The sequence below is a fragment of the Pleurodeles waltl genome, chromosome 1_2 (genome assembly GCF_031143425.1).
Source record: "Pleurodeles waltl isolate 20211129_DDA chromosome 1_2, aPleWal1.hap1.20221129, whole genome shotgun sequence".
Lineage (NCBI taxonomy): Eukaryota > Metazoa > Chordata > Amphibia > Caudata > Salamandridae > Pleurodeles > Pleurodeles waltl.
In genome coordinates this window covers 475,508,324-475,532,051 of record NC_090437.1, presented here as the reverse complement: position 1 = coordinate 475,532,051, position 23,728 = coordinate 475,508,324, and the positions used below count along the sequence as shown (strand labels likewise).

The 23,728-nt window shown below is 42.4% G+C and overlaps 1 protein-coding gene across 1 annotated transcript in view; it reads left to right on the top strand.

Annotated features, from left to right (window-relative positions):
- CLGN (calmegin) overlaps positions 1 to 23,728 on the top strand; it is a 317,529-nt gene that overhangs the window by 232,901 nt on the left and 60,900 nt on the right. The window contains exon 11 of the mRNA XM_069241043.1: positions 1,064 to 1,279. Coding sequence (XP_069097144.1) covers positions 1,064 to 1,279 — 216 coding nt within the window. The remainder of the gene's footprint in view (positions 1 to 1,063; positions 1,280 to 23,728) is intronic.

Here is a 23,728-nt window from a genome sequence, read left to right as displayed (position 1 = left end):
CAATTCTTTTTGGTGGGATACTTTGTTTTGTGGCCAGCATTGTCGGCTTAATTCCTATGATGCATCTTCCTTGAAGCCAGAACCACTGATGAAGTAGGGTAAATGGCAGGTATTAGAGTACACTGTGTGCTTTGTAACAATCTATCTGTCACCAAATTGTATGGAGAAATAGAGAAAACCCACAGTTAAAGAACAGGCCCACGCGGACTTCCATTGATTGCCAAGGACTTGCTGTCTCCTCTCTTCAAGATAACTTTGGCCATAGAGTTCAATGTTATTGATGGGTTTTTTGGGATAAGGGTTAAAAAGTGTGTAAATTACTATTTAAAAAGATTGCATACCAACTATCACCCCAGCTGCATATGCCTACTGCATGTACACTAACGTTCAATTTAACTAGATAAGTTCTAGTTTTCATTCATTAAACACTCAGCAAATCTCACTCAATATCCAGTGCACTTTCACCCATTGCACTGCTTTCTTCAAAGCGTGAGCACAAATTTGAAACTTCATAGAAGGACAGAGATCTTGGTCTAAGTTACTAGACGAGAATCACATCAGTTGTTTGAATCTGAATATGTAAACCATGAATGTCAATTGAGGATAGCTTCATTTGTAACCAAGGCTTCATTAAGGTTTTCCAAGGAGACAAAAGTAAACAGTGCTGTGTGATGCCGATTTACTTTCAATAGGTTTGGCTCTTTGTCCTTCCTCTAAACAGTAGATTCTAGAGGGCAGGGAAGGGACCACAGCTAAGACATCAGGCAACCCCATTTTATCATTACGTGTTAAGCTGTGTGTGATGTTCCTTTAGCTACATTTTGACCAGTTGACATAAACATTTTAAACATCTCTAATAAGCGCAAAACTATTCACTTCAGTAGGTTACCAAGGTTTGGAAATATGAATTCCAAGTTACACATCATGATTTCAGTGTTTGAGACATTTGTCTAAACTCTATTTGTCCAAAGACATTCGACTATTAAGTCTATTAGTGTCCATTTTGAACATAATACTTTTGTCTAAATATCTGCTATATCAGCCCTATTATGTTTTCTTTAAGGGGATATGGAAACCAAGAATCATTCCTAATCCAAATTATTTTGAAGACCTGCACCCTTTTGAGATGACTCCTTTCAGTGCTATCGGACTAGAGCTGTGGTCCATGACCTCTGACATATACTTTGATGATTTCATCATTTGTTCAGAAATAGAAGTGGCAAACCGATGGGCAGCTGACACCTGGGGCTTGAAGAGACTGGTGGCCAGTGCCAATGAGGTAAGTGAAGGAAGGAGTGCCCTGGAATGCCAAAATGTTCCAACATGAGGTATTGACTATTGTCAGATGTATCAGAAATGAGCACAATGAAGGGAATTATTATTGTGTCATACAATACTTTGCGTCCACATTGTACATTTCCGGTGCCCACATTTGATGATGAAAGATGCATCAACAATGAAAGCCACTGCTGTGTTGTTTTGCCGGATTATTTCTCCACCAAAATGCCTCCTCCAACTGCGAGTGCAGTTGTTTGGGTGGAGGAACGTCATCAGCCCTTTTGGAATGTTCTAAAAGTGATGAAATGTGAATCACTATCTGGAAGGGATAAGCCCAGGCCAAAGTCAGCTACAGGCCATGAGTCTTAAATATACATATTAAGTAAATGTTATGTTACATATATAGTTCAAGCGTGCTGCCACTGGTCCAGATTTACAAATATGTCCTCTGGAGTTAATTATGATTTGCCAGACTGTTTGATTTTAGGGGGCTAACTTGCATAACATTTGAAATGTTGAAAAATATAGGAATGTTGTTGCTTGAGACATTGGGAATGGCTCCAGTCCACGTTATATAGTTTATTTGCTCCAGCTCAGAAATTGAGAAGAGTGGCTGTAAACCAACTGCAGAAAATGTTTATTATAAATCATTTATCTGCTGTAATACAGTTACTAATTTAAAAACACTGCTCCGTAAATAATGTTTGTTACAAAAATAAAACAAACTGATTTTCCAGCATGTCAGGCTGCCTTCGCAATAAGAAATGGAGCAAACAGGATTAATTATAATTTAGGCCAATATTACAAATTAGGTGATAATTCTACTTCAGGTACACACTCCAAGACAAATAGTATTTGTTTATGTGCTAGTTGCACGTGTTCTATATACATGTGCAAAGTGTCTTCTCCAAGCTGTTTGCTCGCAGATTTTATGCAGATAAAAACTGGCGAGAACCATGTTGGCAAATACTGTGAAAATCAAATTGCACAACTTGAATGCACATCGATGTTCCAGTGTGTGCTCCCTGGAGCTCCTTTGCTCATTCCATTATGCGAAATCAAAATTTGTGCCAATTGCCGATGAGATTTTACCTACCGAAAACCTGTTTACCAGTAGTGCAAGGCAGGCGAAATGATAACAAGAAGGTGGCCTTAGTTTAATCTCCTGCATTTGCTTAATGACTTATTATGTGAACAAGGCAAGTGCATCCCTAAAATGTAAGAATGATGTACAAGACAGAAGCAGAAAGAACATCTACACGCTGAGATGCAGACGAGCAGAGAGTTTCAGTAGAATCCTGCACCTGCTCTTGTCTGTTGACTCTGTGATGTTCTGGTTTTCCGAGCCACCTTTTGTGGATCTGTGCATCGTATAAACGTATTGGTATGAAGTGAAATGGTTCAGAGAAAGGCATTTAATTCAGGTTTTCAAGAAAAAGCTAGAAGCAGCAGCACTCTTTATATTGTTAACCGTATAACTTAATAGTGGCTAGGGAGATTGTGGTCATAATGTTTGTTATTGCATGATGAGGATACATAACCTACTACATATAGTTATTTAGTTATGGTGAGAGCCTAGCGTCAACAGTGATAGAACGTACGCTGATAGAAATCACGTACAGATTCTGAATTTTGGACTCTGCATTTGGTTCCTGATCTAGTTTCTGGATTGGGAGGCTTCAGAAGAGGTGTTTCTGTGGGTTGATTGTCCCAGCTCTGGCGGTGATTGAAGAGGAGTGCCTTCCCCTCGTCATTTGCACATCTTTTTGGTCCTAAGTACTTATAGGGACTTTGTGCGACTTGATTGCAGTGGGTATATGTGTTGACATGTCTTAGGTGAAAGCAGAGCGTTGTGCATGTTTAGTCTTGCTGTTGTGTTAGAGAAGTTGAGCTGCAGTGCAGTTCACCCTCATGTGCTCTTTTCTACTTGTTCCACTTATTGTATACTATGCTTCTAGTGTCGCATCACTCAAAATTCACCAACTATTGACGTCTTGATTGTTGTTGTTGTAAGTGACCACGCTGTCGGAGAAGGAAACTGAGATGGAGTTCCACCATGCTACCAGTGGCACTCCTGGCTCTCACGACTCGATGCTATTGGATGCAAAAGAGTCACTGGCAAAGGGATGCGGTTAAAGATCGGTAGGGACACCAAGGCCCTGAGTTATACTTTTTTTGCACCGCATTACCGTCATTATTTGACGCAAAAGCGGCGCAAATTTACAGAATACAATTATATTTTGTAAGTTTGCGCCGCTTTTGCGTCAAAAAACGACAGTAATGCGGCACAAAAAAAGTATAAATCTGGGCCCAAGTCTTAACTCTACACCAGAGGGTTCCCAACGGTGGCAGACAATTGTCAAGGGTGAAATAAATCAGTAATAGAACAAGGAAAAAAGAAAACAAATAAGAAATCAAATAAAGAAACCATAGAGCTGATTGGAACTCTCATCCTCTAGTGCATGAGTAATTAGGGGTTATGAGTGGTGGGATTCCAGTAGTGTAGGTTACATCTGCTGTAGGATAACTTTCCTTCAGGAACTTGTTTAGGGTGAACTGTTTAAAGCACTACTTTGGTCCTGTCTCATAATTGGTATAAGAGGTATCCCAGGGTATTGGAGTCGTGCCAAAACCAGAAAGTCTCCCCTTGCAGTGATGAATCACTGCTGGTGCAAGGTGGGCCCACAAGGCGCAGACCTCTGGTGTGCTTCCAGGATGCTAGTAGGTGCCACTACTCAAAGAGATTCCCTGGTGCTGCCACTGACTTGTAGAAGGTAGGACGGATGAATGATGGAAGAGTGGACAACGTCTGCACTTGGAAAATCTCATTGGGCCCTAATATCAGGCAGTATAGGGTAAACTATGTAGATCATGGGTCAGATCCCTTTGTAATTAGAAAGAAGATTTCTTGGCTATCCAGTGAGTCAATGTCACCCTGAAATGACACACTAAAGCAAACAAGGACCCGTTCCTCAATGGAAGTGGGGAGGTCAAAGAATAGGATATAACGATTAATCAGGAGACAGTTTTGAGGGACAGAGTTGAAACTCAGTCTGTGGAGTCTTCATACCTCAACTGCAGTGCTGGTCCCCATCTTTACTCTAAAAGATGTGAGGCACTAACCTCTTTAGCAGATATATGCCACTGTTACCTGTCTGCAGTAGTCAGGAGAGTGCTCTCACTCCCTCGGATCAGTGAGGGTTAGTTACCAATAGCCCGTGAAGTATGTGTTCCCATTATTAGAGTGCTTTACCAGTGCCACTTACTGGGCTCTATACTAGTAACATATATGATTTTTTACATTAATAGGCGCCTCTCCTCTGTCTCTTATTTGGGGATACTTGTTGGAACAGTTCATCAGCATAAGTGTTCCTCTTCCACATTAATTGGGTACCAGCATTAGACAGTATTAATGCTACAGGTTATGAAGTACCTAAAATGTCACTCAGTCAGCTCCAAGAATGTGCTGTCCAAATAGGATAAGCAGTCATATAACCTATTTGAACTCATAGTGATAAAATGCCAACATATGTGCATTAATATTGATTTATTACATGGACACTCATAAACATTTCCCCGGGGGCCACATAGTACTGTCTGTGTCATGCCCGAAGGCCGTAATTATGCCAGAAGGTCAAGGTGATGAAAGGTGGTATTAGGGGGACGCGAATCAGATGTGGACAACAAACCGAGCCTTCATGTGACTTCTGTCTGCCACGCTCTATTACCGTTCCTTTAGTTAATGTGTAAATAAATGATGCCTGTTTCACAGCTTTCTAAATGCTCCTGCTCTGTCAAGCGAACAGTAGCCCAGTACTGCTGTTCACCAGTGGGCCGCAATTAAAGGTCAGGGGGGCCGTGGACCCCGGACCGTCCTTTGAGCATCCCTGCTTTAGTACATTCTATTATACACAACCCTCATACGATTTAGGATTGACATTTTTATGACCTGTTATGGTACAGTTTATTAACATATTAAATATATGTGATCTACACTCTAAACATACAACGCTCTTCTTGTGCCACCTCTGGTTGCCCTTGTATAGCAGAAGTTTGTTAACATCTCGCTGACAGTGAATGATATTGCACCATCCCAAGGAAACAACATTCAAATTATTTGCAATAAGCAAGAACCCATTAGTATTACTCAGGTCATTTGCCATGTTCAGCCATCGATAAATGTAATGGAATGGGAGATTTATGTGTTAATCTCATAAATCGCAGTCCATGAGTAGCTGTGCAGATTGTACATGAGTAATTTTACCTGGTAAAAAAACATTTAATCTGTATTAGAATTATCGTAATTTGTAATCACAATTACATTTTCTGTGGCATGGTCAGTGTATAATTTCTTCAAATATTTCTCATCTAGGGCCTGGCTCCCCTTGGTAGAGCCCTTGAGCAACTGTGATAATGAATCCTCTATCTGACAAATCGTAGTCAGTCAGACCCTATTTTATTTTTTACCAAAGACTATGAGAGACTTTTCTGGGAATGGTCTGTTACCTGTAGAGGAAACTCGGTTACATCTCTAGCTCTGCTTTGTAAATGAACAATGTCAGTCCTGTCCTACAACAGAGCATTTGGAAAATACCAAGTTTACTGATCTATGTTGACTCTATTTTTGCTTCTATTCATTGTGTCCTTCCTGTTGCAATGTAGTCAGCGCCCACGGTGGATTGTGAAGAAACCTTCCAATAATGTCACTTAAAAGGTCCATATTTACAGAGGGGGGTCCACCTTTCACCCTCAAGTGCTACATGTTGTAAGAGCTGGTGAACTGAATCTGGATCAGGAATATTGACACCTGGGACCTTCCCCATGATTATTAAGGGAAAGGTCCCAGTCAAGTTAACTTAAATAAAACTCTCCCCCGAGATGGGTTCCCATCCATAAAGGTCCTTCTTGAAAATGAATGATCTCATATTCGTCCAGGCTTCACTGCTGTTACTCAACTCATTTGCTCTCAAAGTCCAATTGCTTCTGACCTAATGAAAAACTCCTCTTAGTCTTGTTAAACTACTTCCAAAATTCTGTCAACCTCTACGACATCATCACACACATTCGGCTCAGGCTGTCCTAGGATATTTCCCCCTGAAGTCACAGTGAGCTCCACTCACCTGGACAATCACTTTAATGAAATGCACACTAAAGTACACTTCATACGTTTTCATACATGAAATACTTAGTCTAATGCCTTTTCGGTCTAATACCTCTTTTTCACAAGCAACCTAATTCTAGTGTTTCAGAGGCACTACGCAATGATTCTCATAGGGTCATAAACAGGGATTATGGTGAGAGTGTAAAAGGGAGACCCCATTAGGTGACCCGTGATCTCACCTAAATCAGGCAACTGAGAGGAGAGAACTTAGATATTGTGGAATCATTCCAGGTGTTGCATGATTTCAGGGATGCATGGGAAATCTCAGGAAAGTCAGAGCCTCTTACTCAGAGCCAAAATGTAGGTAATGCAACCAGTATAAATCCTGCCTCCTGCTATGTAGGAGCCTGAGGCGGCAAAGTGCTGGTACAACAAGACACTAAAAGAGATAGAGGAGAATGTGACTGAGATGCCCCTGGCTATGTTTGCTTGGATGGAAGGGTCTCCAAGAGAAGTACTTTGATTTTATGGATGACTGCTATCTAGACCCAGGTTCCCCGATATACGAGAACAAGCCAAACAGGTGTGCAAGCGGGTTTTATATATGTGGTTGGTGGAAAGTACAGATGCTGTGAGGTCATTATAAATAAAACAATAAAAGAAACTCTCTGAAACTCTTATTCACAATTAGTTAAACTCTGTGATGAATGCCAGTATAATTGTTGTATCATGAGGTTCAGTACAATATGTCTCTGATAATACTTTTAAAGTTTTTGCAATGTTTTTCAGTTGTTGCCCACATTAACATCATTTTTTGTGCTTTAATTTATGCAAAATGGGCCGATGAGATTAGTAAGAGTGTTCAAGCTATACATTTCTGCTTTTTCTGAAAGTAGAAGGGATGGATCCTGCCAGGCAATTGTATGTGAAGCAGAGACAACTGGCATTTTGAGTCCAGAGAACAGTGAAGCACCTGTATTTTGGACTTTTGAAGCCTCTTTAGATTTAACCCTTAAAGATAGTGTTGACATGGTCAAGTTAAGAGATCACCAGTTCTATGGGCTGAACTGAAGGGACAGGTGTTGGTGAGGAGTTTTAGTTGATGGAACAATGACTGGTCATCCACACCCACCAGAGAGTTCAGATTTAGGGCCCAATTTATATGTTGCACAGATGGGAACTTCAGATGACAGATCTGAGAGTGTGATTGAGAATGAAGTATTCCTAAATATAAGGCTATAGTGCTTAGTTGTCACCAAAGATCTATGTTAAGTCTTTGCTTCTATCTTTGTATGTATTGCCCCAGATGGCGATATAGGTACTCAAGCAGAATATTGGCTCTTTGCTAGAAGAACAACATCTCTCACAAATTCCCTGAGGTGTTTGCCACCATAAATATATAAATCAGAGAAGCAGATTGTAGAATTATAGTTTATGGGTGTTGGTAGTTAATCTGCAGATCTGGAGAACAGGAGTGCTATGGGTGAGGAATGTATTTATATATGTCTGTTTAAAGTTTTCCTATAGTGGAAACCTAGCTACAAGGCATCTGAGTGCTGTACATGGCCAAAGTTAAGCTTAAAGTCAATGAATAATAGGAGAGGAAATTTTCAATGTAGTGTTCTTTAAGGAGATGAGTCTTCAACTCTTTCCTATACTGGATCTGTGTTAGGACATTAACGATGGAAACAAGGAGGTGTTCAAAATCCTGGATGCATGCAAGGAAAATGTCTGCTGTCTTGTTTTAGTTTTTATACGTTTTAGCAGTCTGATGGTGTCTTGGCTACAGGTGACTGCTATCCACTGAGAAGGTGAGCTTGTCTGAAAGATAAGCAGATTGCTGGGCATAATAAATTAGTAAATGATGTAGCTTTATTTTAAAATGGTGTGGGCCAGCAAGGGGAGCCGGTGAGCTATGATCACATTACTTCCATCACAGTGGGGGTGATGTGATCATGTTTTTCAGGCCTTGGATGAGACATGCTGCAGTGTGTGGGATGCCCCTACCGGTAACAAGTGTGGATTCTATGAGGCCATGGAGTACAGTATTACCACCTTTCAGATGCAAGAGTATGAGAGCTTTAACAGTACTTCTGAAGTTGTTTTTTGAAGAAACAGTCTGGATTTCATTGGAAAAGAGAGCTGGCACCAGGCCATCTTTGTTTTTTGTGTGCTTTTTTTGCAATGTGTTCCTTGAAGGTAAGGTTGGTGTCCATGGTGAATCCATGTGTCTTGGCATTGGGTGAAAGTTGGGGTGTGAAGCAGTCAAGATGTTTGTCTTTGAGTCAGGTTTGTAGTGTATCTTGTTTATTGTTCTTGGCAATTAACTGGAATTCAGTCTTGGTTAGACTGAGCTTCAGATAGGGTTGGTAATAGAAATCCAGGTGTGGATGATGTGCAAGCAGTGTATGAGCTGTTGGATGTCAGACGCAAGGGAGACTTTCAGGTTGAGTTGTGTAATATCAGCATATTGGTTAATCTTGAAACTGTCATCTGTGAGTAGAGAGTGCCAAGCAGCTCTATGTATAGGTTAAAGGTGAAAGGAGACAATATGGAGTCCTAGGGTATTCCACAAGTGATAGGGATCTTTTGTGGCCTTGAGGTGCCCATGTGAATAAACCGGTATGGGCTGTAAAGTTTGGAGGCAAATCAGTGAAGACATTGCCAGTGAACCCCATTCAAAACTCCAGGGTGCACATGAGGATGGGGTGGTCAACTGTGTTGGAGGCAGCTGAGAGGACCAGCAATATATGATGGCATTGTTCATATTTATCTGTAGCATCATCTATGACATGTAAGTTTGCTGTCTCCTTCCTGCAGCATGGTTTAAAGACAGAATGGTAGTCATACAGGAGATGCTTCAGATTGATGTAGGCCTGGAGTTCATTGTAGACTGTTTTTTCAATGATTTTGTTGATGGATGGTAGGTAAATGATGTGGTGGTAGTTGTTGAGTTCACTAGAGTCTGGTGCAGATTTCTTTAGGAGAGGTAGGATTTGATCTGTTTTGAGAGTTCTGGGAAGATGTCTTGAGTCAAGAAGACATTGACATTGGTAAGTAAGGGGTAAGAGAGCATCCTCAGACAGAGCTTTGATAAAGGACAATGGTAAGACATCATCCAGGTGTTGCTTTGAAGGAGTTGAGTTTGTCAGCGAGTTTTGGGAGAGGTGAGAGTTTGATAGCTGACCATTGTGGGCTTCTCTGGGAAAGGCTTGATGTAAGACCTGATTAGGCTAGGTGTCATTGATGTGCTGTCAAAACATCTGTAATTGTTTCATTGGAAAAAAGGGTTGATGACTTAGCACTTAGACCTACCTATTCCTCACTATGGAGTGAGGAATAGGTAGGTCAGGCAGGAGGTTGATGCAGTGCTTGATTGTATTGAATGTATTGAACACTGTTATCCTTCAGTTGCTGGTTTCATTGATGGATTTGGCATAGTACTTTGCTTTGGCTCATGTGATGAGGGGTCTGCAGGTTTATTAGACGGACTCCAGTGTCGGAAGAGGTCCTCAGGAGTTGTATTTTCCTTCTATTTTCTTTTCTGTCTGCAAATCAATCATTTATTGTCAGCAAAGTCTTTAAAGCACCAGAGTGCTTAAGGCTTTGGCTTGCACTTGCATGTTGTAGTTGGGTTATGGACGTTCAAATATCTTTCTAAAAAATTGTTCACTTTGTTTAGAAAAGTGTTCAGATCATATGCGGGATAGAGTGAGAGATGAGTTGAAGTAGTAAGTTGTCTATGGAGAAGAATCTAAAGGTTTTGTCTTCTCTTTTTTGTTGACATTGGTTTGTTGGTAGGATGCTAAGGACAAACTTTAAGGATGATAAGAATACGCTGACTGGGTATTATGACATTTCTCTAGAGAAGAAGTGTGCTCAGATTAAGGAAATACTCTGAACAAAAGTGATTACAGTACCAAAGATACATTTTTTGGAAGATGGATGGCCAGTCCAGACACATAGCTATGGGCATCACTCAGAGTTTGGAGTTAAGTTCAAATCCTCCAACTTCTGGGCAAACTTCTAAATACAGAGTAAATTTCACCAGCTGAATCTCCTCCAAAATACTTCCCTTATATTGGACTAAATTCAGCCAGTGGATTCTACTCCATGTTCAGAGTTTCATCCAGAAATTGAAGGATTTTAAGTTCTCTCCAAACTCAAAATAAGGCTCTAAATATGGACCAATATTCTAATAGTTTTAAACATTGATAATTTGTTTTTTGGAACCCTCAGGATTCTGATGCCGTAGTAGAGTTATAGATGTTGCACCTTCGGTAAACTCTACATTCTTTACATGTCAAGGAACCATTCCACCAGAGCACAGCTAGCCTTAACTGCACTTTTAGTGCTCTTTGAATTATCAATACTTAAGTAGGCAACACTTACTGTGGAGCAGTACTCCTAGCCTGGGGAATGCACATATGTCTTCCAATGGCTTAGCACTGGAGAGAAAGCATTTTTTGAAAATGGGTTTGGTATTACAAGCTTAATGTCTTATTACTTTCATATTTGGCAGAATACTTGTAAGCATAGATATATTTTACTAGTTCAATAAATAGAGAATACTTTACATCCAGAATCTTAACTGTGGATGTAATTTCCTGGCACCCTATTCGCGTCATTTGTGTGTCATGGCTCCACCCTGCCAGCTCACAAGTAGTGCTCTGATTAAAGAGCTTAGAAGACATAGTGTAGGTACTCGGTCTGGCATCAAGATAAGTTACCCAAAAGTTAAATGTATTTATTGTCTGTTGGTATGTAATCACTGCAATCCACCTGGGATCTGAAAGTTAAAATGGTTCCAGGTGGCTTATCACCAGGAAACTGAAAGAGTAAGACTCCCTAAGACTATGCTGATATTCCAGTGTTGACTGAACTTAGAATGTTCTGTGTTGTCCACTCCAGAATAGGAGACTGTGTCCATCGACCTTAACTTACTGAGGGCATACCTCTGAAAAGTCTCAGAGAAAGTCAACACAGCGGAAACCAACATAGGGACCCTCCAGAGGGAAATGGCCACACTGAAGAGGCAGATGACCACAGTAAGGACTGAAGTGGCCGAGCTTGGCAGGAGGACGGAGGATGCGGAAGGACACTCCCGCCGCAGCAACACTCGGGTGCCAGGGTTCCCGGGGAAATCAGAGGGGACCTCAGAGGATTCCTGGAGGATTGGATCACGTCGTCACTGAGGCCCCATGGTCGGTCGGAGGTTTTTCTCATTGAAAGGACACATAGGGCCCTGGTCCCTCCGCCCCCTACAGATACAGAGGCTGTATCCTGAGAGCGGCTCGCGAGCAGCAGGTCCCCCAATATGGAAACTGCAGTATTGCCATATTCCCTGACTATACCAAACAGGCGCAGGAACAGTGCAAATCTTTCTTGGCAGCAAAACAGGAATTAAAGGTCATAGGACTGACATATATGTTGTTGTATCCTGCCAAATTGAAAGTCCTCCACAATAGCAAAACACGCTTTTTTTAAAAAGTGGCTTGACTGGCTTGAAATTGGGGTGCCGTAGACCGTGGGCTGGGGCCGAGAGATCAGGAGAGGGAAAAGGACACGGGACGATCAACCACGTATAGCTCCTACAGATCCCGACAGTGAAGCCCAGGAGCGAGACTCGTCGACCACTCACAGTATCCACATAGGGGAGGATGGCGCTATGCATGTATCGCAGTCAAGCTCCCAAGGGAAGGCGAGCTGGTCACCAGAGCGGGAACCCTCGGGGGAGTTTGTCACGCACAGCAGGGGCTCCAAACCAGGGACATCGTCGGATGTGGCCTCCTGCGAGAAGGCCCCTATGGAGGGCTGAGGACCATGGTGCCAGAGAGGAAATGTGGTGGTTGTCTGTTCAGATCCCTGGGGGGCCAAACATGCAGCAATGAACATGTGCTTGCTAAGCGGACATAATGGAATGACTCTTCCTAGGTTTGCTATGCCACATGCCGCCACAGTGTAAAGCTGGGACAACAAGCTGAGATCATACATGCTCAGGTCGTTACAGTAAGCAGATAGTAGGGTGTCTTGATGCTGTAAGAAATTGGTATTGAAGGAGTAGCCAATTAAGTGAACAGGTCCAGGTTGGGCCGGTAAGGGGAGTGTCAGCGTCCAGACACAATAGTGGGTGGGCTCAGATAGACTTACGTTAATGCTACGGTTGTCCATGGGAGGAGGGGGGTTGTTGGCGAAGTTCTGGTTTCAGTTGTCTATGTTATACATGTTGGTTTGTGTTGCATACTATAGCCGGGATGGTCTGAAGGCACCCCCACAGAGGAGACATTTAGAATATCAAACACAATGGTAGTCCCGAAACACCTATACACTTCTTACTTGGAATGTGAGAGGGCTTGGTACTGCTCCAAAATGATACAGGGTGATGTCATTGCTTAGGCGCTGGCGGGACAGTATAGCTTGCCTTCAGTAAACTCATCTGCCAGACACCGAAGCACAGAAGCTGGCCAAAAAATGGAGGGGGCAAAATTATTATGCTACTTTCTCATCCTTCACTAGGGGGGTGTACATCTGGATAGCCCCAGGGGTCCCTTTTGCCTTGCACTCTATGGAGGCAGACAGAGAAGGCAGGTACATCCTGCTTTTGGGGGCCATGAATGGTCAGCAATTGGAAATACTCAATTTCTATGCCCCAAATTCGGATGACCCCACATTCTATCCCACCTTAGCTAGTTAACTGTCCATGCACATTGGGTCCGATACTTTTTGGGTGGGGGACTTCAATTGTATTACAGATGGGGACATGGACAGATATCCCCCCAGACAGGGTACCAAGCCAAGAATGACTACAGATTTAAAAATAACAATGTCACACCTTGGGTTTACAGACATTTGGAGGGACACACACCCAGACTGCAGGGAATATATGCGTTATTCGAATATACATGGCACATTTAGTCAGCTCGATTGTATATTGCTCACCCATCATACCACCCCCAGAGTACAGAGGGTATCCCACCTTACAAGATATTTGTCTGACCACACCCCAGTGATGTGTGTGTTTCAGTGGGGCTGTCCCTACTAAACCCTTTATTTACTGGAGATTCCCATCAGTGATTCTTTAGGATCCGTGGGCAGAGACACAATTGCACAATCACTAGCAGCCTACATGGAACATAATTGGATGTCCGAACACAGGCGGGTGACAGAATGGGAAGCATTTAAGACCGTACTCCGGAGAGTATGTATGGGGTTTACGTGTGGAGTGCGGAAGGCATTGCAGGCAGAACCGACTGACAGGTAGGATGTCCTGGCGGCGTGCCAGCAAAGTGCAGTGTGGGGTGCAATAGTCAACAGGAGGAAATTAACCTTCTTCATCAAGTGACTGAAACCAAAGATAGACTTGAACACTACACTTTAAAATCATATTGACAACTCCTACATCGTGAGGGTGACAGCTCCGGGAGGCTTCTGGCATGGATCCTCCGATGGGAACAGCCGCACTCCTTAGTACTCCATCTCACAAACCCCCAGGGGGGAGAGGCGAGCACACAACATGATATAGTCACAGTATTCAGGTATCACCTTGAGGGAGTTTATGAGAACATGGGGGACCCAGACCCAGAAAGATTAGGGTAATACCTAGTGGGGGCTCCCCTTCCTAATTGCGACTCGCAAACCTGTTTTGCGATTCGGTAACCAGGTTACCGAATCACAAAAGGGGTTTTGTGCATTGCCAAGTGCAGTTTGCACGTCGCAAACAGCGAAATTTACTGTTTGCGACGTGCAAACTGTTTACTACATCTGGCCCTTAATCTCTGATATTCCCATTGGGGGGCCTAGCGTGGCTCCCACCGGATGCATTGCTGATCATGCCCATGTGCTGGGAGACTAACCATTTCTGATATTTTGGGATTATGGTGGCCCACACAGTCCAGCACCGTAATCAACTCAACATTGAGAGGGTACTCTCAGGCTTGGAAAGCTCTGTGCCATTTTGGAACACACTCCCATTATCAATAATGGGGCAAGTATTGGTCGCAAAGGTGATATTTTTGCCTCAATGCTTGTATACATTGCAGAATTTGCTTCCCTCGCTCGGTATTCAGGCGTTTGCATTCACGGCTGATGTCTCTGGTATGGGTGGGGGGCCGCTGCAGGGTGAAGCGGGAGACCCTTCAACTCCCACTCGCTGAGCAGGGACTGGTATTATCCAATATGGAGTACTACTATTTAGCCTCCCAGTTACAATATGCGGCACTCTGGCTATCGGAGGGTGACAATTGGGAGAAAACCCTTCTTAGGAATGACACCTGGCGCAAAACCCTTGTGCAGCTGCTAAACATGGGGGTTAGAAGGGAACAATCACTCCCATACATAATAAAACATACAGCAACACTGTGGATGCAGGCGGTGAAATTGGTCTTGCGCCGCGCACCATTTGCACAGGACTTTGAGTTTTGGGATCTTCCAGCATTTCGACACTTGACCTCCACAGTGGATGCTCAACCCTGGCAAGAGGGTGGGTGCTTAACGCTTTGCGGACCTCTATCCCAGTGAGACCTTATAGCCTTCGAGGCAGCACAGGATACATTCAGGTTGAACCAGGGACAGTTCTTAACAAATGCCAGTATACTTAATATAGCCCAAGAGATATTGCCCACTTACCCAGAAGCCCTACCCTCCTCGATACTGTTTAGGGTACTCCTGGAATACGGGGGCAAACATCTTGTATCACACATATATATATAAGGCCATGGTGACAGATACAGCTTTGCCTGTTCTGTGGGCTAGTGAGGCATGGGACATCGAACTGAACGCCCCGTTGGAAGAGGCATAGTGGAAGGCAATATGTGCCTTGCTCCGCCAGGGGACCTGTAATTCTAGATTCAAACTAATACATTTGAATTACATACATTGCACATATGTCACCCCTGCCTTCCTCCATAGAATTGATCCTAGCAGGGATGACGGTTGCCAACGCTGTAGTACGCGACCCACAACCTTCCTACACTTAGCATGAGATTGTCCGACAGTACAAAGCTTTTGGGAGGTTGTGGTCCAAACTTTAAGAGGAGTAGGAGTGGTGAGACTCAAGCGGACCCCCATTCAATGCCTTCTGGGGGATGTCAAGAGGAAAAAAAGGTTAAAAAAATGGACTGGAAAGTTATACAGCTGGCCCTGGTGTTAGCCGGGAGTAGGGTGGCGATTGCCTATATGAATACGCGGGGACCTAGCCTACAGGGATGGTATAAAGACATCAAGGAATGGGCAGTGGCAGAAGAAATACGGTTACGGCAGGTTAGAAGGGATGAACACCTTGAGGAGGATATACAAACATGGCAGGTGATACTTACACGAATTGAGATTAAAGAAACTGGGCAGGTTGTCTCCCTGGGTACTCAGGAATAGCGGTTGTACAGGCTATGTTACTAGGATCAGTACTTACACCGTTACGGGGAACGCAATGACTATGTATGATGCACACCTCTTGTACCTTCTAAATTTGGGCTAGGGACTACATCTGAGAAGGAATGTCATGGAGTATGGGGGGACTGGCCTATGTGTGCAAACGTGTTCATGGTGCAATGTTTAGAATGTACAAAGAGTTGAAAAAAATGAGAAATAAAGTTTACAAAAAAAAATACTTTTTTTTAAAAAGGTATGACAGCTACTAGGGAAAACAAGAAGTGAAAGTCATGAAGAAATCTAATTGTTTCCGGTGCGGCAATATGATGGAACATGTAGCAAACTTCAAAGAATGTTCTAGGTGGCAAGCTACGTGCCAAACTAGTGCAAGAAAAGAACATTTTATTTCTTGCTGCAGATGTGAAAAAATAAGAAAAAAGTGAGTGAAGTATTGGGTGATCCTGATGATGATGGAGGTGAAGAAATTGTTTTGCAAATTAAAAGTCAGGAAAAGGGAGGACTATTTGAAGTAGTGAAAATCAGTGGGTCTCCAGTGAGCATGTTATTTGATTCAATGCAAAGATAACACTTATTCTGAGAACATTTTTTGAGAACAAATCTAATATATTAAAATTGATTAAACCGGAAATTGGTATGGAGGGCAACCCATCAAATTAATGGGTTATTTTTGGGGCAGTGTGGAATTACAGGATAGAATTAGTCCAGCAAAAATATGTGTCAGTGAAGGGTGATTCTTTGATCAGCTGGCTCCATCAGAAAGAATTGTCAGTGTACCTTGATCCAATTGAAACACCTGTGAGGTTGAAAGGAAATTGGTTTGCTAAGGAAGGTGTAATGGTATCAAATGTGGGTGAAACATCTGTGAAAGTTGATTATGAAAAGCAGTTTTCAGAGGTATTTAGGAAAGATCTGGGTCACCTTAAAAATTATGTTAATCGCTTAAAACTTAGACCTGGTGTGATGCCAATGTGGGTGAAGTAAGAAATGCTCCAATGATGATTAGAAATGCTATGAAGAAGGAGTTGGACAAACTACTAAAGTGTGGTGTGATTGAAGAGCTTAAAGCCTCAGAATGGGTGTCGCCTGTTGTAATAGCTGGGATCTCAGAGAGTTTAACAAGACTCTGGTGGCAGATTGTTATCCGTTACCGAGCATTACTGAGATGTTATGTTATTTAGAGGGGGTAAAATGTTTTACTTCTCTGCATCTGACATCGGAGTATCATCAGATATCATTACACCCTCAGTCACAAGAACTGTCCTCTTTTATAACGCCTTTTGGAACATACAAATATCTCTAAATGCCTTATGGAACATAGAAATGCCTTTTGGGTTGGTTTCTTGTTCAGTTGTTTTCCAAACAGCCATGGAAAATAAATTGAGGGTAGTAAATGGAGTGAAAACATATCAGGATGATGTGTTGGTGCATAGAAGCACTCAGGAGGAGCATAATTATAGAGTGAGTGAAGTTCTAAAGAGTTTGAGTGAGAGTGGGCCTACACTAAAACATGAAAAATGTAGGTTTGGTGTGAATGAAATAGAGTGCCTAGGACATTTGATCACTGCTGAAGGGATTCCTCCATTAGGAGAATGTGGTTAATGTTATTAATAACATGTCAACTCCCTCTACTAAGGACCAACTGGTAAAATGCTTGGGAACTGCAGAATTTTGCAACAGATTTATCCCAAATTGTGCTGAAGGTGGAAGAGCATGATGAAACTGCTAAAAAAGGGAATGGAATTTAAATGCTCGCAGGAGTGTGAAAAAGAATTTGTACAAATTAAGAAAAATCTTTCTAGGGCAGCACATGTAAGTAGTTTTGAGTCAGGAGTAAAAACTGTTCTAAGAACTGATGCTAGTACCAAAGGCTAGGGTGCAGTGTTAAACCAAGTAACTGAACGAGGCTGAATACAATTATTCAGTAATAGAGAAAGAAGCACTAGGCATGTACTGGCCTATTAGAAAATTGAAGAAATTCCTTTGGGGCAGTTTTTTTGAGGAAATGTCAGACAAAAAGCCCGATGGAAGGTTTTTGCAAAGGGAATTGATTCAATATCCAACAGAATAAGAAGATGGGTTGTAGTGCTGCAAGAGTTTGATTTTGAAGTGTCTTATGTACCTGGTGAGAAGAACATAGTTGCAGATTGTTGCACGAGACTGTGTGTAAATGGTAACAATAAGCAGGAAGGATTGGAAACAGAAGATGAGTTTGGTGATGAAACCATTAAGGTTTATATGGTGTCGGGAGGTATTGTACAAGAAGAGGAATGGAAAGTAGAACTAGAGAGTGATATATAACTTAGAAAATTAATTTGTAAAATAAAGGATGGATGATATGGTAAAGACAAAGGGGGTTATTCTAACTTTGGAGGGGTGATAATCCGTCCTAAAAGTGACGGTAAAGTGACGGATATACCACCAGCCGTATTACGAGTTCCATAGGATATAATGGACTCGTAATACGGCTGGTGGTAAATCCGTCACTTTTCCGTCACTTTTGGGACGGATTAACACCTCCTCCAAAGTTAGAATAACCCCCAAAGTGTGTAAAGATTGAAAAGGATTTTGGCAGGTAAGACACAAGCTTTTAGTGGGAGTTGTTTTGGTGATGAGAGGTGGAAGACTAATTCCGCCTGAGATGGTTAGAATGAAATTGATGAATTGGGCCCATGAAAGACATCCTAGCATATTCAAGACCAAGGAGAGAGTGCGGCAAACTTACTGGTGGCCAGGTGTGGACCTTATGATTGAACGAGTGGTGCGTGGCTGTGTTGAATATGGAAAGAGTAACAAGATTCTGAAATGCAGGATACAGCGCATGGTAATCACAGATTTAGCACCTGGACCCAGGTTTGAAGTTGCTCTGGATATAGTCAGACCTATTAGAGTTTCAGACAATGACATGTATATAATTTGTGCATTGATACATTATCTAGATGGCCTGAGTTGAAGATAGTAAACTCAGTGGGAACACTTGATATAATTTTATTTTTGGAAGAGAGATATTTCCAGCATCACGTTTGACGGATAATGGATTTCAGTTGACATCAAGATTAATGGAGGAATTTCCAGGGCAGAGGGACATTAAACACAAAACATGGCTCTATATCATCCAGAAGCTAATGGTATGATTGAACGCTTTAAAAAAGTGATCAAGGATTATATTCAACATGCCTCAGCTAATGGCCTTAATTGGATGGAGGATTAAAAAGGAGGTTTTACATGTATACACTGATTCCACATTCATCAACAATTGTAACACCCTTTTTGCTGTTTAGAAAAAGATTTCTGAATGACTTGGTGAGTCCGGCAGAGGTAAACAAGATTAAAAGTATGGGAGCCAAGAATGGAACTGAGTATGAAAGAGTAGAGGCTGAAATTGAAAAGTGTGTTGAAAAAGAAAAAGAAAAGAAAAAGAAAAATGAAAAAGAAAAAAGGAGTTTTGAATAAAAGACAATAGAGATTTGATGAACTGGGGATTGGGTAACAAAAAAAAACCCAAGGAGATGTGCTTTGATGAACAAATTCAGTCAGCCGATAAAGATTATCAAAGTAATCAGAAATGCCAGAGAAAACTGAAGGCTATCATATTTGGAATTTGAATAGGATTACTCTTTTGAAAAACTTAGATGGAGATCAAACAAACAATGGACAGGAATCTGAGAAGAACTCATTGAAGACTCCAGAAAATGTGGGTAATAATAAAAGGTTGCCAACCTTAAAAAGTAAAAGTTCACTGGTCAGTAAGAGACCAGCCCACTCTAATGATTTTGTGTGAGTCATTTTATGGATGGTTATCATATGTACATGTATAGTTTGATTGATAAGTATTTTGGCTGTTAATGTGGGGGAGGTGTGTGGTATGTTGTAAGACTATGCTGATATTACAGTGTTGACTGAACTTAAAATGTTCTGTGCTGTCCACTCCAGAATAGGTATGTTAGTATTCAAAAGACAGGAGTTGGAGTTGAGCAGTTGAGCAGATACTTGATGGATAGGGTCTCTGTATTAGACAGAAGATGTCCTAAAACAGAAGACAATTCTGCTGAAACGTGACTGAGGAATCATCTTCTTAACACCCCTCTCACTTTACAAGGTAAGAATCATGTGGTGCTAAAATTTGATGGTGACAAGCTTTCCAGCTACTAGGAACTTCTGTAAGGACATGGCACCTACGGGTTGTGCCAGAAGTGCCCTGGAGTTATGGACCTGCTGCAGGAATGGGAACACGTCTAGGAGCAGATGTGGGATTTTGTCCTGGGGAATGGTTGGAAGTGAAATGTTCCTCAACTGGGCACCACGGTTAGTGGCAGCTCATGGACTTTCAAAGAGATGGGACATTAAATGGTGTAGTATCTATCCACATGCTGATATACACTGGTAAGCAAGAGAAGCGAGCTAGCCCTAATTCTACTCGGAGGATTTGGGGCATGGGTTGGGGGAATTACACCTCTGAATGCCATAGAATGCCAAATGGCACTCCTACTTGCTCCCTCCTCAGGCTCAACAATCTTCTCTCCTCCAGGCAGCCTTGCTTGCCCCCTTGCCCAGGCTAACCCAGCTTCGTCTCCTTACCCACTTACCCAGGATAACTGTCTCTTCTGCTTGCCCCCTAAAATCTCCAGGCACACCTGCTCGCCTCCTCCCTCCAGCACTCTAGCTCCATATTCCCCACCTCAGTAACTTGCATCAATCACCTCCCCTGCCCACTATGACATATTTATCCACTTCTCCCTCCCCCTGGGGCACTGATATTGGCACAGCAGCTGGCTGTGAGAAAGAGTGAAGGCCTCAATAAGCACCAGCAGGATCATGGAGGACAATAGAAGGTACATATGGAAAAAATGCTGATGGTGTGCGGTTATGTTTGTGTGTGCATGCATGCTTCTTGGTGTGTGCACATGTGCATGTGCCTGTGTGCATACAGTCAACAAGTGTGAACTGTTGGCCATCAACAGTATCCTTCCTGACCGAAGCATGAATTATTACTGAAATACCAACTTCCAGTACACTTTTTAAATGTAATCAGTTTGTCCACAACCATCAGCTTGTGAGTGTTTTGGATAGACATTTTTCTGTCAAATGCAAGGTTTTTTCATGTTGAATAAATAAACTCAAATAATGTTATCTAGCAACAGCATGTTTTTTTTTTGTTCCCACACCCAAGCTTTCCAGTTCTAAAGAGTACACACTGAGTCCCTAACATCATTGTGTACTCTTCATGAAGTATTCACATGCCCTACTGCTGCGCACAGACCACCACCATTAGGTGAAGAGTATGTAACATTATGGCAAGTATGCAATATATACGCAGAGTAACCGGGCTGGCCAAGTTTATGTGATGGGTGGGTATCATCATACCATGGATGTCCACGATGTGTCAGGAGTTATCACCATTATCTCAGATGTGGGTCCCAATTATATAGAAAGGGCTCTAGTATGGAGGCAACACCGGATGCAAAACATTAGTGGTCAAGGATAAAGATAATGCATAGGCAAGAGCCACCAACACCAGCCACTCTCTTGCTATGTGAAAGAGTATTTGTAGAATGCACAGACATCCATAGGTCTTTTTGGTGCCCTTTCTTTAAATGAATGGTTGTATAGGTTAGATATTAGATCCTAAATAGAGGCATGGGCTCCAATGGGCAGCCAATGTAGCATGGAGAGAATCGGCATAACATGATTAAACTTGGCGTCAATTACCATTAGGTTAGTGGCAATATGTAATAGCATTCAGTGTGTGCGTGGATAAGTTATCCACTCTCCTAAGAACTGCAGAATCATTTCATAAGACATATTTTGGTAATGGTACAGCACTGTGGACCAGCAAAAACATAATTTCATCTCCAACCTTCCAAATTTCAAATGGAGTAGGTGGCACAGTGTAGGTGTATTGGAGTGGGGAAGGCGGTCCAGCCTGACTCGGTAAAGTTAATTTGAGTGGCATCAGCACACACACAAGGATAATACGACTTAGTGAAAAGAATCCTGGTACATAGGGCACTCATTGTTTAAAAAAAAAAAAGCCACCACTCTAACACCAGGTCTGCAAAGAAACCAAGAAGGAACATTTTACTTCCCTTGGCAGGATAATTTAATCCGGTGGTGAAATCTCCTGAATGTAATGAACACAAGTAACATTAATTAGCAGTGGGGTGAGAGTGGACAGAATAGGTGTATTTTTTGTTGCTTTCCAAAGGAAAAGCAGAAAGGTTGGATTCTGATACTTAGTGGATGAGAGTTCCAGGAATTAGGAATGTAGAAGAGGGCATCAAAAGAAAACAATATTATATTAGAAAAGCTTTATAGCATGGTTGACTAGTCACCAGCCGTCTTGACACTAGGAAGATGCAAAGACTCTAAAGAAATTACTTTCTGCGGGGCTAGTTTGGAAAAATGCAAGTTTTTGAGATTTATCTTGAATGTGGTCTTCCTTGAAGATGGGCCCTGATGTTCAATGGTAAGGTATTCCAAAGACAGGAAGTATCTGAGGAGCTTTAACAGCAGTCTGTATGGTGAAAGGGTCTGCTGCTATTTTGCTGTCCAGGCAATGCACAGGAGCTGGGGGACCATTTACCTTGCTTGTAGCAGGATCATTAGTACTATTGCAGTACCACTGGACCCCTCTTCCATTGGCCTCACAGCCATGATCAAGTGCTGTGAAGCCCTGGAGAGCGTCACCTCCTAGGGCCTCAGGAGCCATGGTCTAGCGCTGAGAGCCCTGGAGAGGTGTGAGCTCGATCCAGTACTGCAAGACCTAGAGAAATAGGGGAGCTGGGATGCTCCCATATTTTAGGTGTTTGTCATGCATTCTGCATTGGGCAAAAGTGGGATGCCAAATGTCCCAATTTTCGCTCATCAAGGGCCTGATATGGGCTATAAGCCCAATAATTACAGGACGTAAAACAAGCATGGCAGCTGAGAGGCCAGAGAGGTCCAGCCCCACTGGATTTTCAAACACTAGCATTGAGGACAACCACTGTGTAGCGGTGCGAGGGCCAAGTATTAATTAAGAAGGTAACTGGGAGGGAGGGCTTGCAGCAATGGAGGCAGTGCTTAATTTGAGCCCGTGGTTGCCGATGAGGGGCACTTGCACTTATCTTTGGGGCGTCTGGTGGTGAAAACTGTAATGTCATCGCCACCACTTATGGTCGGCATTCATTGAACAGATTGAGCTGCTCTCACATATAGTGACCCCACTAGTATCACATAACCACCACCTTGTAGTAACTTCTTACGCTGAGAAGCCAGTGTTTCCCCTTTTGTATAAGGCAGTCACAGCTAGTAACACGTTGTTACCCCTAGCATCTGTTGGTCATCCCAGGCACAAGATGGACAACTATAGATTTTGATAGGTTGTCCTGAAACTCCAAGACAAGTGTAAGATTTTCTGCTGTTTTTGCTTCTTGAACTGGTATACTCTCTGTAACCTTAGTGGTAGCTCTGCTGTCTAAGTCTGTAAAATCCGTGGGACCTAGACAATAACTGTATTATGTCAGACCTAAGACTAAGATCTGTGTAACTTTTCATATTCCAATCCTGCCCTCCCAAGTACATTATGGTTCATGCTTAATGACTGAGAATCTACCTGGAGGGGGCGGAATGGCAAAATGAAAGGAAGTTAAATGTTGTTGTTAAGGAAGATGCATAAAATAAGTGGCTATGCCAAATTGAATATCCACTTCATTTGAATTGACAATAAAACCTCTAACGTTTAGTCATTGTTTTGTGGGAACAAGTACTGTCCCATTTTTAGGTCAAAGCATAAGCGAATGCCATCTTGGGGACATTCAAAAAGCTTCCCTGGGAATGCATTCTGCCAATTGCTTACCATTGGCTTTGTGGTCTGTAACACACATTTGCTTGCTTTCTGTTTGCTGGCTGTATTTGTTTTAGGCTGTCCAGCTTGAGTTCGTCCCCTCCCTTGCTCAAACCCTATTTACTGTACTATTCCACCAT